The 16,078-nt window shown below is 42.0% G+C and overlaps 1 protein-coding gene across 13 annotated transcripts in view; it reads right to left on the bottom strand.

The window, feature by feature from the left end:
- Window positions 1-354: 354 nt before the first annotated feature.
- LOC127036722 (butyrophilin subfamily 1 member A1-like) overlaps window positions 355-16,078 on the bottom strand; it is a 294,970-nt gene continuing 279,246 nt past the window's right edge. For 3 of the 13 annotated variants that reach the window (XM_050927883.1, XM_050927884.1, XM_050927887.1), the window contains exons 8-10: window positions 10,825-10,845; window positions 8,961-8,987; window positions 7,778-8,490 (exon numbers count right to left, since the gene is read on the bottom strand). In XM_050927883.1, the coding sequence (XP_050783840.1) occupies window positions 7,964-8,490; window positions 8,961-8,987; window positions 10,825-10,845 (575 nt within the window). In that variant the 3' untranslated portion in view covers window positions 7,778-7,963. Of the gene's footprint in view, window positions 1,088-1,557; window positions 1,585-7,777; window positions 8,491-8,960; window positions 8,988-10,824; window positions 10,846-16,078 lie in introns of those variants that run through there. The other 10 variants (XM_050927882.1, XM_050927893.1, XM_050927895.1 and 7 more) reach the window with 4 other exon arrangements.

Here is a 16,078-nt window from a genome sequence, read left to right as displayed (position 1 = left end):
CTACTCTTAAATATCTCCAGAGATGGAGATTCCACAACTTCCCTAGGCAATCTATTCCAGTGTTTAACTACCCTGACAGTTAGGAACTTTTTCCTAATGTCCAACCTAAATCTCCCTTGCTTCAGTTTAAGCCCATTGCTTCTTGTTCTATCATTGGAGGCTATGGTGAACAAGCTTTCTCCCTCCTCTTGATAACACCCAGATATCTTGATATCTTGAAAACCTAATTTTTGCTGCTGATTTCTCTGCAACACAAATATCCTTTCCTTAACAGCCTAATCAAATAACAGTATTTGTCAGAAGTAACAAACAAAATCATTTGTTGTTCATAGCATGTAATTAAGATGGCAGCTCACAAAGTACAGCGTAAAAAATACAATTCAAACGTTACTGGGGAGAAACTTGATGTCATAGGGTCATAGCCATAAAATGAGTAACAGTGCTTTTTCTGGAGATGGCATCACAGATAATATAGAGGCAAAATGTAATTCAAATTCATTGGTGAGAAATTTGATTTCAAAGATAGAGTGGGATAAATGAGTCATAGTGGCACTTTAAACTCATTCATCTCTTATAGAACAAATTGTCATTGCTGTTTCTTTGTGTGAATTTTTAAAGAATGGATAAACCTTTTCTGAGAATGAACAATTATTAAATGTGAACAACACAGACATGTCAGTTACATTGAAAAAGGTCACCTGCATCTCTTGGTAACTAAGGTAAACTCCAATTTTCTTTGGCTTTTTCTGCACCATGACCCGGGTCCATGGATCAGTTTTTGCCCAGTAATCTCTCCCACTCAGACCCAGAGCCCAGAATCCCTCTTTAGGGGACAGGGAAAGTTTTCCTTTTCTCTGTATGGATTTTCTGGCCACTCCCAGGTCCCAGTCATTGCTGTTTTTGACATCGACCTCCCAGTAGTGCTTTCCAGCGGAGAATCCTTCAGAGCCCAACATACACACAGTCGAATCAAACCTGTCTGGAGTTGGTGGAACTTTTTGAGGTTGGGCTTCATGAATAAATTTCTTCTTATCCTCAGAAATGGAGAGGTTGGGGTGGGCTGTGTCTGGATTAAGAGTGATGTCATCTGCAAAGAGAGAATTTAAGAACCCTTGTCTAATTTTAGTATAAACTGAACGTGGGAGATATGGCTTGTGGGCCAATTCCTGATGTCCTTACTCAGGTAAAATGCCTACTGATGATGGGTTTTGTTCTATTCTGACAATTCGGTTACACTGAAATATTTCAGAGATGTGATATTTGATTGAACTTTACACAGAAATAGGAGGGATCCTGAAATGTTTATCTTATTGATACTCAGATATGTTGTGCGATATTCTGATATAAGTTACAATGGTTGAAAGAACAGAATGAGTAAGTTCTGAAAAGAAATAGAGTAAAGCCCCAGTTGTTATCTCCTTGATAGCAATATGTTCTGTTTCCAGTTTTTGTGTGTGTGTTTTTTGTTTGTTTGTTTGTTTGTTTTTGTTTTTTGTTGTTTTTTTTTTAACTAGGAAGATGATTTCTGATTACCAGGAGAAATGTGTATTCTGTTACCTGCATACTTTTGAGTCCTTCTCCAATCTGAAATGAAAGTGAGAAACAACAGACATTGAATTCAAAGAGGCATCTACTGCCAATTTTCCTCCTTTTGGCAGCAGAAATGTCCCAGGTTGAGGATAAATGATGATCAAAGTGTGTGAGGTAATATCTTTTACTGGACCAGTTTGACCCACCTTGACTCTCTAATATCCTGGGACTGACATAGCTACAACTACACTGCAGATAACTGAGACTGTCAGACACAATACAGAGTGATTTACTTGTGCAGAAAAGAGAAAGTTAAGCATATTAATGGTACACACATACTGTGGCTATTGTACAATGTTGGGCCCCATATGTAGCTCTCATGGAGTCACCAGCTCCATTCCGTCCTTCATTGATACCTCAGTCTCAAGCAGAGGCAGCATACCACAAGAAAATATGTGTGGTGATGCCGGGAATGTGGGGAGCTGCATTATTGCTGCCTGGAGCTGCTGTCTTCCATACTATGAGAGAGATTTGAGCATTGGCCTGCTAAACCCAGGGTTATGAGTTCAATCCTTGAGGGGACATTTAGGGAACTGGGGTTAATAAAAATAAATAAATTATCTAAAAATTTGCCCTGCTTTGAGCAGGGGATTGGACTAGATGATCTCCTGAGGTCCCTTTCAACCCTCATATTCTATGAAAATGGACTACAGCAGCAAGGGAGATAGGAGAGGAATACAAGAGAAAGCCCTGCTCCCTCTGAATAAGCTAAAGAGGAGAGTGTTTAAGGGTGGAGAGTGGATGAGCTAGAAAAATGTTATTACACAAAAGTAACCAAGGTAATCAGATGTTTGTGTGATAATGTTGTACCTGTACTGGTGACACCTTTCAAAGTTAAATTAACTCAGACCTGCCAGCTCTGTGGGATTTCAGATGGCCTCCAATTTGCCAGGTGTATGGGATTTCCTCATAATCCATAGGTTTCAGATGTTTCTATAGGGTAACCCCACTCTGATTGGCTACCTGCCCAACTCCTTTGGCTTACAGCCAATCAGAGCTGCTGCACATACTGAGAGACAGCCTCTTTCCTCAGCAAATTAAGAAGGTTTCTCCCTTCCCATCTCCCTGAACCAAAAATGTGGGAGAACTCCTGAAGTCCTTGGCCCTTTCAACACTGTGCCTGCTAGCAAGGTGTCAATTCACGTGGTGTCTGCTACTTCTCTCCCCTTTCTAGCGTCACCAAGGCCCTTAGGCCAGGAGTGGAAGTGAAGATATTCCCTCTCTACCAGCCCCCAAAGACATGGAGGTGCATCCCTGAGGCATGGCCAGTGTGACCATGGGGGTAGGAGAGTGGTGGTGGGAAGAATCAATTGATATACCAAAAAGTCAGCAAGGGTAAGAGAATATTTCATATTTTAGGTGTGGGATTCACACACACACTATCTCACGGGACGTGATCCTATTGCCATTATTGGCATCAATGACAAAATCCAAATCACATAATAAAAGACACATTGTTAGGGCCTAACTCTCTCTATATTCACAGACATGTAAAGAATTATTTGGGGTGAAATTCATCCCTGCACAGAGAGCAAGTGCTAGGACTCCGCAGCACAAGGTACACACCTATGCCCTATTTTGAAGGAATGTGTGGGATATAAGTGACACAGAGACCACTGCATAGGAGAGACTTTCACCTAATGGGACCAGGAATTGATCTGTATCATTCATCTGTACTTCCTAGCAAATTTATTAAAAATAATATTCTAACAACAACAAAGATCCCTCAGTTCCCTTATGTCTAAATTAGAGAACGTCATTTCTATTTGCATCACATTTCCACCATGGAATTGAATTAACTTTTACATTCAAAGAATCAACACACACTTACTCAGTTCTACTCGGAGTTTGTCTGCAAGGAAAAAAATATTATTTTATTAACAAACATTGTGAATTTAACATGGTGCTGGACCAGGACCAGTGCCACGGGCCCCGACTGCCTGGGCTGGGCCGGAGCCGCTCGCCTGGGACTGGGAGCGGCACTGTGAGGCCTGACTCCCCGAACCGAGCCAGATCCGCTCGGCCAGGACCGGAGTTGCGGGGCCCGAGCTGGTCCCAAGCCATTTGGGCCAGTGGGATCCTTGGCCAGGACCGGGCTGGGGCGCTCGGCCGGGGCCAGGCCAGGGCCAGGGGAAGCCGCCCAGCAGGAGCCAGACAGGGCCATGCCATGCCTCTCTGGAGCCCCCCTCTCGACCCCCAGCCCCAGCTTACCTGGCTGCTGCTTGTTTCAGGCTTCCCATGAACATCTGATTCGCGGGAAGCAGGGGAGAGGGAGGAGAAGGAAGGTGGAGCGTTCAGGGGAGGAGGAGGACGTGAGCTGGGGCCAGGGGCGGGGTGGACAGCTGCCCGAGCTTTTGTTAAATTTAAAAGCTTTTTTAGAACCGGTTGTCCTGGAACAACCGATTCTAAAAGGGTTTCTAAATTTAACAACTGGTTCCTGTGAACTGGTGCAAACTGGCTCCAACTCACTACTGGTCCTACTCTGGATGGACCTGTTGCAGCTGTTTGTATTCATGGCATTTGGCAACAGCCAGCAATAATGGGCATGAGATACTACAAAGGGAATTGTGACAGAGGCTGGTTGCCCAAAGAAGGTGACTGCATGCCCTGCTAAGGAGATGGTGCAGACTGAATATGGACATGGAATACTTTAATAGCTGTGGATGGTTTAATAGCTGATGCAAGGTTTAATAGCTGTGGATTCTCTCTGTGCTAACCAGTGACTCTGGCTCAGGGCCACAAGACTCAAGTTGATCAACAAGGACCAAGACTTCTGCATGAGGAAGGACACTTCCATTCACTTGTGTGAGGAGCTCCTCCAACCTTCCAGCCCTGGGACACACAGGTGAGGGAGGTCATACCAGTGCAGAAGCAGTTGCTGTTGCCATCTGGAAACTGGCTTCTCCAAACAGCTACAGGTCCGTGGCTAATCAGGCTGGTGTTACCAAGTCAGCTGTTGGTACTGTGATGATGGATGTTTGCAAGGCAATTATTGGAGTGGTTCACCAATGGGTGGTGAAGTTTGTTAATGTCCCACAAATGATAGTTGTATTTGAGCAAATAGGCTTCCTTAATTATTATGTTGAGCTCATAAAACATTGTCTCCCCTATCCATCTCCCATCCCCACCAGCCCAAGGTGTACATGAACATGTAAACCAGAAAGGTCACTATTAGTTCAGTTTTCAGGGATTGGCTGACCATAGACAGAGGTTCATGGGCACCAATGTGGGATGCATTGGCAGAGTACATAGTGCCAGGGTACTCTGGAGATCCAGTGTTTTCCAGTTTGGACAAAATGGGATTTTTATTCTCACCCAATGATATGGATGTCAAAGAGGTGGCTGTGTCATTGTTATTTTGGCTACTCCACCCTATCCCCTACTACCCTGGCTCACAAAGTCCTAACTTGATCAAATTAACAGATTCTCTATCCGTTTGAGAATATTTACATTCTACAGAGATGAGAGATCTAGAAGCTGAGGCAATGGACCTTTCATTCTGGTCTTCTAGCACATGTGAAATCATTGTTCCCATCCATATGTGAAAGCATCATAAGCTGAGTTTACAGGCAAAAATGCACTGTTGGGTGTAAGGACCTTTCAGTTGATACAAGCTTCTTGGTCCCACCCACGCAGTGTGTGGGCCAACACCATTCCTGTCCAACAGTTCATGTGGAGGATGTAACTCTGTTAGGCAAGAACCTATGGTCATTGTGACAGGCTGACAATTCCACTTATTCTGGGCTGAAGCTTTAACCCATGTATGACCACAAATGAATCCTCTTGGATGGGGGTTTGAAGGACAGCTTCTGTCAGATTCCATGTTGGAGTTGGGGGTGATTATAAATAAACAAGTTTATTCCAAATAAATGAGTTTTCTAAATATACACAAGCACGCATGGCCTAGCTGCACACATATCGCTGCACCGACTGGTTTCCGGCAGCTTCCAATTCATAGCCGATGGTGAACATGAGCAGTGGGCTCATAGATGATTTAAAGGGATATTACTCTATTTCTATAAACTACACTACTGATAAATAAAAATACTTAGTTTTTAAAAGGCTTTTGGTTACTATCATTGGTCACAGTTTCCTGGAAGGAGGATCAAGCAGGTGCTGAGTTTGAGGTGGGATTGAAGGGTGGTAAGTGGATGGTATGACCAGGTTACTATAGTCAGATCCCTGCCTAAGGCCATGTCTACATCTAAAATTTTGCAGCGCTGGTTGTTACAGCTGTATTAGTACAGCTGTATAGGGCCAGCGCTGCAGAGTGGCCACACTTACAGCAACCAGCGCTGCAAGTGGTGTTAGATGTGGCCACACTGCAGCGCTGTTGGGCGGCTTCAAGGGGTTTCGGGGAACGCGAGAGCAAACCGGGAAAGGAGACCAGCTTCGCCGCGGTTTGCTCTCGCGTTCCGCGAACCACCCTGCAAACCGCAGGGAAGGAGACCTGCTTGCTCGGGTTCGGGGAACGCGAGAGCAAACCGGGAAAGGAGACCAGCTTCGCCGCGGTTTGCTCTCGCGTTCCGCGAACCACCCTGCAAACCGCAGGGAAGGAGACCTGCTTGCTCGGGTTCGGGGAACGCGAGAGCAAACCGGGAAAGGAGACCAGCTTCGCCGCGGTTTGCTCTCGCGTTCCCCGAACCCCCCTGCAAACCGCAGGGAAGGAGACCTGCTTGCTCGGGTTCGGGGAACGCGAGAGCAAACCGGGAAAGGAGACCAGCTTCGCCGCGGTTTGCTCTCGCGTTCCGCGAACCCCCCTGCAAACCGCAGGGAAGGAGACCTGCTTGTTCGCGGAACGCGAGAGCAAACCGCGGCGAAGCTGGTCTCCTTCCCCGGTTTGCTCTCGCGTTCCCCGAACCGCCGAGCAAGCAGGTCTCCTTCCCTGCGGTTTGCAGGGTGGTTCGCGGAACGCGAGAGCAAACCGCGGCGAAGCTGGTCTCCTTCCCCGGTTTGCTCTCGCGTTCCCGGAACCACCCTGCAAACCGCAGGGAAGGAGACCTGCTTGCTCGGGGTTCGGGGAACGCGAGAGCAAGCCGGGGAAGGAGACCAGCTTGATTACCAGAGGCTTCCTCAGGTATGCTGGGATACCTGCTTATTCCACGGAGGTCAAGAAAAGCGCTGGTAAGTGTCTATACTTGATTACCAGCGCTGGATCACCAGCGCTGGATCCTCTACACCCGAGACAAAACGGGAGTACGGCCAGCGCTGCAAACAGGGAGTTGCAGCGCTGGTGGTGCCCTGCAGATGTGTACACCTCCTAAGTTGCAGCGCTGTAACTCCCTCACCAGCGCTGCAACTTTTCTGATGTAGACAAGATTCATGAGATTCATGAGATTCCACCCTGAGACAGGGAAGATCAAGAGTCCTCAGGGTGGGAGCTCTCAGAGGGACTGAGAAGGGGTCCGAGGTGGAGCTGTCTTGTAACTATGACAGTAAATCTTCCATGGCTGTGGAGAGGAATGGGGGATATTTTATATTCCCTTTCCCCCCTGTTTAGCTACACAGTCCAGTCACAAGCACTTAATTTGTCATACGTTTGGTGATGTGTCTCTGAGATAAAAATGAATGTATGAGACAGGATGGGGTTTTTTCATTAATATCCACCCAGCACCTCCCACTGTGACAGTTATTGTCAGATTTTCTAAGGAGCTCTTCATGCTGAGTAACTGGCAGCTGGGCTCTTGAAAAATCTTATAGACTCATAGACTCTAGGACTGGAAGGGACCTCGAGAGGTCATTGAGTCCAGTCCCCTGCCCTCATGGCAGGACCAAATACTGTCTAGACCATCCCTAACAGACATTTATCTAACCTACTCTTAAATATCTCCAGAGATGGAGATTCCACAACTTCCCTAGGCAATCTATTCCAGTGTTTAACTACCCTGACAGTTAGGAACTTTTTCCTAATGTCCAACCTAAATCTCCCTTGCTTCAGTTTAAGCCCATTGCTTCTTGTTCTATCATTGGAGGCTATGGTGAACAAGCTTTCTCCCTCCTCTTGATAACACCCAGATATCTTGATATCTTGAAAACCTAATTTTTGCTGCTGATTTCTCTGCAACACAAATATCCTTTCCTTAACAGCCTAATCAAATAACAGTATTTGTCAGAAGTAACAAACAAAATCATTTGTTGTTCATAGCATGTAATTAAGATGGCAGCTCACAAAGTACAGCGTAAAAAATACAATTCAAACGTTACTGGGGAGAAACTTGATGTCATAGGGTCATAGCCATAAAATGAGTAACAGTGCTTTTTCTGGAGATGGCATCACAGATAATATAGAGGCAAAATGTAATTCAAATTCATTGGTGAGAAATTTGATTTCAAAGATAGAGTGGGATAAATGAGTCATAGTGGCACTTTAAACTCATTCATCTCTTATAGAACAAATTGTCATTGCTGTTTCTTTGTGTGAATTTTTAAAGAATGGATAAACCTTTTCTGAGAATGAACAATTATTAAATGTGAACAACACAGACATGTCAGTTACATTGAAAAAGGTCACCTGCATCTCTTGGTAACTAAGGTAAACTCCAATTTTCTTTGGCTTTTTCTGCACCATGACCCGGGTCCATGGATCAGTTTTTGCCCAGTAATCTCTCCCACTCAGACCCAGAGCCCAGAATCCCTCTTTAGGGGACAGGGAAAGTTTTCCTTTTCTCTGTATGGATTTTCTGGCCACTCCCAGGTCCCAGTCATTGCTGTTTTTGACATCGACCTCCCAGTAGTGCTTTCCAGCGGAGAATCCTTCAGAGCCCAACATACACACAGTCGAATCAAACCTGTCTGGAGTTGGTGGAACTTTTTGAGGTTGGGCTTCATGAATAAATTTCTTCTTATCCTCAGAAATGGAGAGGTTGGGGTGGGCTGTGTCTGGATTAAGAGTGATGTCATCTGCAAAGAGAGAATTTAAGAACCCTTGTCTAATTTTAGTATAAACTGAACGTGGGAGATATGGCTTGTGGGCCAATTCCTGATGTCCTTACTCAGGTAAAATGCCTACTGATGATGGGTTTTGTTCTATTCTGACAATTCGGTTACACTGAAATATTTCAGAGATGTGATATTTGATTGAACTTTACACAGAAATAGGAGGGATCCTGAAATGTTTATCTTATTGATACTCAGATATGTTGTGCGATATTCTGATATAAGTTACAATGGTTGAAAGAACAGAATGAGTAAGTTCTGAAAAGAAATAGAGTAAAGCCCCAGTTGTTATCTCCTTGATAGCAATATGTTCTGTTTCCAGTTTTTGTGTGTGTGTTTTTTGTTTGTTTGTTTGTTTGTTTTTGTTTTTTGTTGTTTTTTTTTTAACTAGGAAGATGATTTCTGATTACCAGGAGAAATGTGTATTCTGTTACCTGCATACTTTTGAGTCCTTCTCCAATCTGAAATGAAAGTGAGAAACAACAGACATTGAATTCAAAGAGGCATCTACTGCCAATTTTCCTCCTTTTGGCAGCAGAAATGTCCCAGGTTGAGGATAAATGATGATCAAAGTGTGTGAGGTAATATCTTTTACTGGACCAGTTTGACCCACCTTGACTCTCTAATATCCTGGGACTGACATAGCTACAACTACACTGCAGATAACTGAGACTGTCAGACACAATACAGAGTGATTTACTTGTGCAGAAAAGAGAAAGTTAAGCATATTAATGGTACACACATACTGTGGCTATTGTACAATGTTGGGCCCCATATGTAGCTCTCATGGAGTCACCAGCTCCATTCCGTCCTTCATTGATACCTCAGTCTCAAGCAGAGGCAGCATACCACAAGAAAATATGTGTGGTGATGCCGGGAATGTGGGGAGCTGCATTATTGCTGCCTGGAGCTGCTGTCTTCCATACTATGAGAGAGATTTGAGCATTGGCCTGCTAAACCCAGGGTTATGAGTTCAATCCTTGAGGGGACATTTAGGGAACTGGGGTTAATAAAAATAAATAAATTATCTAAAAATTTGCCCTGCTTTGAGCAGGGGATTGGACTAGATGATCTCCTGAGGTCCCTTTCAACCCTCATATTCTATGAAAATGGACTACAGCAGCAAGGGAGATAGGAGAGGAATACAAGAGAAAGCCCTGCTCCCTCTGAATAAGCTAAAGAGGAGAGTGTTTAAGGGTGGAGAGTGGATGAGCTAGAAAAATGTTATTACACAAAAGTAACCAAGGTAATCAGATGTTTGTGTGATAATGTTGTACCTGTACTGGTGACACCTTTCAAAGTTAAATTAACTCAGACCTGCCAGCTCTGTGGGATTTCAGATGGCCTCCAATTTGCCAGGTGTATGGGATTTCCTCATAATCCATAGGTTTCAGATGTTTCTATAGGGTAACCCCACTCTGATTGGCTACCTGCCCAACTCCTTTGGCTTACAGCCAATCAGAGCTGCTGCACATACTGAGAGACAGCCTCTTTCCTCAGCAAATTAAGAAGGTTTCTCCCTTCCCATCTCCCTGAACCAAAAATGTGGGAGAACTCCTGAAGTCCTTGGCCCTTTCAACACTGTGCCTGCTAGCAAGGTGTCAATTCACGTGGTGTCTGCTACTTCTCTCCCCTTTCTAGCGTCACCAAGGCCCTTAGGCCAGGAGTGGAAGTGAAGATATTCCCTCTCTACCAGCCCCCAAAGACATGGAGGTGCATCCCTGAGGCATGGCCAGTGTGACCATGGGGGTAGGAGAGTGGTGGTGGGAAGAATCAATTGATATACCAAAAAGTCAGCAAGGGTAAGAGAATATTTCATATTTTAGGTGTGGGATTCACACACACACTATCTCACGGGACGTGATCCTATTGCCATTATTGGCATCAATGACAAAATCCAAATCACATAATAAAAGACACATTGTTAGGGCCTAACTCTCTCTATATTCACAGACATGTAAAGAATTATTTGGGGTGAAATTCATCCCTGCACAGAGAGCAAGTGCTAGGACTCCGCAGCACAAGGTACACACCTATGCCCTATTTTGAAGGAATGTGTGGGATATAAGTGACACAGAGACCACTGCATAGGAGAGACTTTCACCTAATGGGACCAGGAATTGATCTGTATCATTCATCTGTACTTCCTAGCAAATTTATTAAAAATAATATTCTAACAACAACAAAGATCCCTCAGTTCCCTTATGTCTAAATTAGAGAACGTCATTTCTATTTGCATCACATTTCCACCATGGAATTGAATTAACTTTTACATTCAAAGAATCAACACACACTTACTCAGTTCTACTCGGAGTTTGTCTGCAAGGAAAAAAATATTATTTTATTAACAAACATTGTGAATTTAAGTTGGGTTAACTAGCAGATATTACGCCTCTCACAAAAAAGTTTCTTATCTGCTACCTCACACCAATTATATTGCAAGAGTTCTAACCAGACTCATCCCCCTACTGTAAAACTCCTCAGTAATTCCTGTCTATGCAATAAAGGAAATTCTGAATATGGTCACAGCTTTAGAGATGCTGCACACTGCCTCTTTTTGTAATCCAAACACTAGAGATGACATTGGCAGATATTTTGGTAAATGTACGTATAAAAGAGAGGTGGAAGGGAGATTACTAAAAGATATAGTTGGGGATTGGTCCTGCTTTGAGCAGGAGGTTGGTCTAGATACCTCCTGAGGTCCCTTCCAACCCTGATATTCTATGATGCTATTTTGAAGGGATATGTAGACTATAAGTGACACAGAGCCCACTGCATAGGAGAGACTTTCACCTAATGGAGCAGGAGTGGATCTGTATCACTCATCTGTCCATCCTAGCAAATTTTATCAAAATAATATTCTAACAACAGCAAACATTTTTCAGTTTCCTTATTTCTAACTGTGAGAACTTCATTCCTGTTTGCATCACTTTTCCACCATGGAACTGAATTAACTTTTACATTTGAGAATCAACACACACTTACTCAGTTCTACTTGGAGTTCATCTGCAATGAAAAAAATATTCTATTAATTCACACATCTTGTGAATTTCAGTTGGGTTAACTAGCAGATATTACACCTCTCCCAAAAAGCTTCTTATCCAATACTTCACACCAAGTATATTGGAAGAGTTCAAAGCAGACTCATCCCCCTACTGTAAAACTGCTCAATAAATCCTGTTCATGCAATAAGGGAAATTCTGAATATTGACACTGCTTTAGAGATGCTGCACACTACCTCTTTCTGGAGACCAAACACAAGACATGAGATTAATTAAACCATTACTAGGAAAAAATTATTTTTGCTCCCAAACTTCTAACATTGAGCCCTGCACAGCTCTTTATAGATGTTTTACTAGTTTAGTCAGTTTAAAGAACTATAAGGAAGAAGAATGAATTCAAAGTTACTTTTTTCTGCTTTGATAGTCATCTCTTCTTGCAGTTATTGGTGCGTGTGTTTGCGCGCGCACGGGCACGCATAATGGCTTAACAAATACTCACAGACATTACATTTAAAACTTCAATGTGAAACAACACACTTATTCCACTGGCCCAAACTCCCAACTGCTACCGCTATGGTCAGAATCCAACCACACTCTTTTGCCAGCCATGACAGGACTCTGAATCAACCTCACCCCATGAAGACAAAATAGCAAACTTTCTCTCAGCATGGAAACTGTACAGACTCCTTGTCTTCTCATGGAAACTGATCTCACAACCCATCACTCCCAGCTGCTAGTCTCTTTTCCACCACACACTGACAATCATCAATCTCTCTTGTATTCACAGTTCTTGTCCCCCAAAACATTTTCCCCCAATATTACACAGCCAGCCACCCCCCAAAGAAACAGAAGTCAATAGAAATTAACCTTTTTCTTCCTGGACTCTTCCTGAAAAAGAAAAACAAGAAGAAAACCATTTGTTTAATCCTATGCTTCCAGTTTTGCCTCCATAACTTACAGAAATAATGTAATAACCCAAACCAAGACAAACTTTGGTAATTTATAAAATATTATAAGTACAGAAATAGTAAAATGCAAGAATCAAAGTCAATGGTACTTGTATACCATGGTTGTTTCCTAGATTCCAGTGCCAGAAGAGACCACTGTGATTCTGTGAATCCTGTATCCTGGGATAACACAGGCCACAGAACTTCCCCAAAGTAATTCTTACAGACCCTTGGGAAATTTTTCCAATGGTTAATTACCCTCAACATTAATATTTTACTTTTTATTTGCAGTCTGAATTTGTCTTGCTTTAGCTTGTAATGTTAGGTCATGTTATACCTTCCTCTGCTAGATTGAAGAGCCCATTAGCAAAGAAAGGCAAAACATGATCTAATGGAAGTTGAAATTAGACAATGTCAGAGTGGAAATTAGAGCTGATTGGGAATGTTTTCAAAGAAATGGCCTTTAATTGAAAAATGTTGATTCTTCAAAACAGAAACTCTTTGAGAAATAGTGTTCTCTTCACAGAACCAACTAATCAAAAAAAATTTAATAAAAGAAGGGTTGAGTTTTTAAAAACATACCATTTCAAGATTTATGTAATGGAAAGTTTTGAATTTGAATTTTCACCTCATGACATTTTTTGTTTAGAAATTTAGGTAAACCAAATTTTAAAAAGGAAAAAAAAAACCCTTCCAAATCTAAACAAGACATTTGAAAATAATATATTTTAACTGACAAACTGAACTGGGTTGGGATAGGAGGCTTTTGGTTTGAGAAACGTTTCAAGAATTCAACTATTCATCATGCTTCAGGATAGAAAAAAGTTTAGAACTGTTGAAAATTCTATTGGGACAGGAAAACCAACCCAGGCCTACTACTAATATTAGAATTTTTTTTAAAAGAGGATACTTTGATAAAGAGCTGTTTGGCATATAATAAACTTTGAGAACATTTGTCCTAGCTCTTGTAAGGTGAGGATGGAGGGCATCAGGTAAAAAGGTAAAGAAGTTCTCCCCACATTCTAACACAGTCTGTCACCTTTTCATTTTTTGCTAGGAGCAGGAGTTTCTGGTTTTACACATTCTGATGATGCACATAAGGAATGTGCTGATGCCTTCAGCCCTTTCATCTCAATGCAATGCTAGGAAGAAACCAATCCATGTTGACTCTGCTACTCAACTCCCCTCTTTCTCCACCAAGTCTCATAGACCAGGAATTGCAATGGAAATGCTTCTCACCACCAGCCCCCAGAAACATGGTGGAGAGAAGACGAAATTCCTGCCTGCACCCGTCAGGGGAGCACCTTTGCCTGGGCGACAGGGCTAGGAGGGGCTCCAACACCCCTAAAGCCTGATAGGTGTGTGTCTTTAACGCCCCAGACCTCAAAGAGGTCTATTTTGAAGGGATGTGTGGGATATTAGTGACACATGGCCCACTGCCTAGGATAGACTTTCACCCAATGGAGCAGGAATTGATCTGTATCACTCATCTGTCTATCCTAGCAAATTGTAACAACAACAAACATCCTTCCAGTACCTTATTTCTAATGGTGAGAACTTCATTTCTATTTGCATCACTTTTCCGCCATGGAATTTAATTAACTTTTACATTCGAGAATCAACACACACTTACCTAGTTTTGCTTGGAGTTCATCTGCAAGGAAAAAAAATATTCTTTTAATTCACACATCTTGTAAATTTCAGTTGGGTTAACTACCAGATATTCTGTCTCTCTCAAAAGGCTTTGAATTAGATACCTCACTGCACTTATGCTGCAATAGTCCAAACCGGCCTCATCTTCCTACTGTAAAACACCTCAATAAATCATGGTCATGCAGTTAAGGAAATGCTCAATATTGTCACTGCTCTAGAGATGCTGCACACTGCCTCTTTCTGGAGTCCAAACACAAGATGTGAGATGAATAAAAAGATTTTTAGGAAAAAATATTTGTGCTCCCATACTTCAAACAGTGAGCCCTGCATAGCTCTTTGCAGATGTTTACTAGTATTATCAGTTTAAGAGAACTATAATGAAGAAGGATTAATTCAAAGTTACTTTATTCTCCTTTGATAGTCATCTCTTTTTGCAGTCATTAGGGTGTGTGTGTGTGTGTAGTGGGCTAACAAACACTCACACATATTATATTTTAAACACTTCCAAAGGCTTCAATGTGAAACACCCCACATATTCCACTGTCACACATTCCCAACTGTTTCCCCATGCTCAATATCCAACCACACTCATCTGCCAGCCATGACAGGACTCTGAATCAACGTCACCCCATGAAGAGGAAATTCCAAACCTTATCTCAGCATGGAAACTCTACAGATTCCTTGTCTTCTCATGGAAACTGATCTCACAACCCATCACTTCCATCTGCTAGTCTCTTTTCCGCCACACACTGACAATCATCCCTCTCTCTTGTATTCACCGTTCTTGTCCGCCAAAACATCTCCTCCAAATATTACACAACCAGACACTCCTCAAGAAACAGAAGTCAATAGAAATTAACCTTTTTCTTCTTGGACTCTTCCTGGAAAAGAAAAACAAAAAGAAAACTATGTGTTTAACTTTATACTTCCAGTTTAGTCTCCAAAGCATACGGAAATAATGTAATAACCAAAACCAAGACAAATTTTGGTAATTAATAAAATATTATAAGTACAGAAATAGCAAAATGCAAGAATGAAAGCCAATGTTACTTGTATACCACGTTGTTTCCTAGGTTCCAATGCCAGTAGAGACCATTGTGATTATATATCCTGAATCCTGGGTAAGATAGGACAGAGAACTTCCCCAAAGTAATTCTTAGTGACCCTTGGTAATGTTTTCCAGTGGTTAATTACTCTCAACATTAATATTTTACTTCTGATTTAAAGTTTGAATTTGTCTCGCTTTAGCTTGTAACTGTAAGTCGTTTATACCTTCCTCTGCTACATTGAAGAGTCCATTAGCAGAGAAAGGCATAACATTATCCAAACGAAGTTGAAATTAAACAATGTCAGAGTGGAAATTAGAGCTGATTAGGAATGTTTTCAAAGAAATGGCCTTTAATTGAAAAATGCTTATTCTTCAAAACAGAAACTCTTTGAGAAATAGTGTTCTCTTCACAGAACCAACTAATCAAAAAAATTTTAATAAAAGAAGGGTTGAGTTTTTAAAAACATACCGTTTCAAGATTTATGTAATGAGAAGTTTTGAATTTGAATTTTCACCTCATGACATTTTTTGTTTAGAAATTTAGGTAAACCAAATTTTAAAAAGGAAAAAAAACCCTTCCAAATCTAAACAAGACATTTCAAAATAATATGTTTTAATTGACAAACTGAACTGGGTTAGGATAGCAGACTTTTGGTTTGAGAAACGTTTCGAGAATTCAACTATTCATTGTGCTTCAGGATAGGAAAATGTTTAGAACTGTTGAAAATTCTATTGGGACAGGAAAACCAACCCATGCCTACTACTAATATTAGATTTTTTTTTAAAAAGAGGATACTTTGATAAAGAGCTGTTTGGCATATGATAAACCTTGAGAACCTTTGTCCTAGCTCTTGTAAGGTGAGGACGGAGGGATTCAGGTAAAAAGGTAAAGAAGTTCTCCC

This window comes from Gopherus flavomarginatus, chromosome 18, assembly GCF_025201925.1.
Source record: "Gopherus flavomarginatus isolate rGopFla2 chromosome 18, rGopFla2.mat.asm, whole genome shotgun sequence".
NCBI lineage: Eukaryota > Metazoa > Chordata > Testudines > Testudinidae > Gopherus > Gopherus flavomarginatus.
The sequence above is the reverse complement of the archived record's forward strand: the minus strand, read 5'-3'. Positions and strand labels throughout refer to the sequence as shown.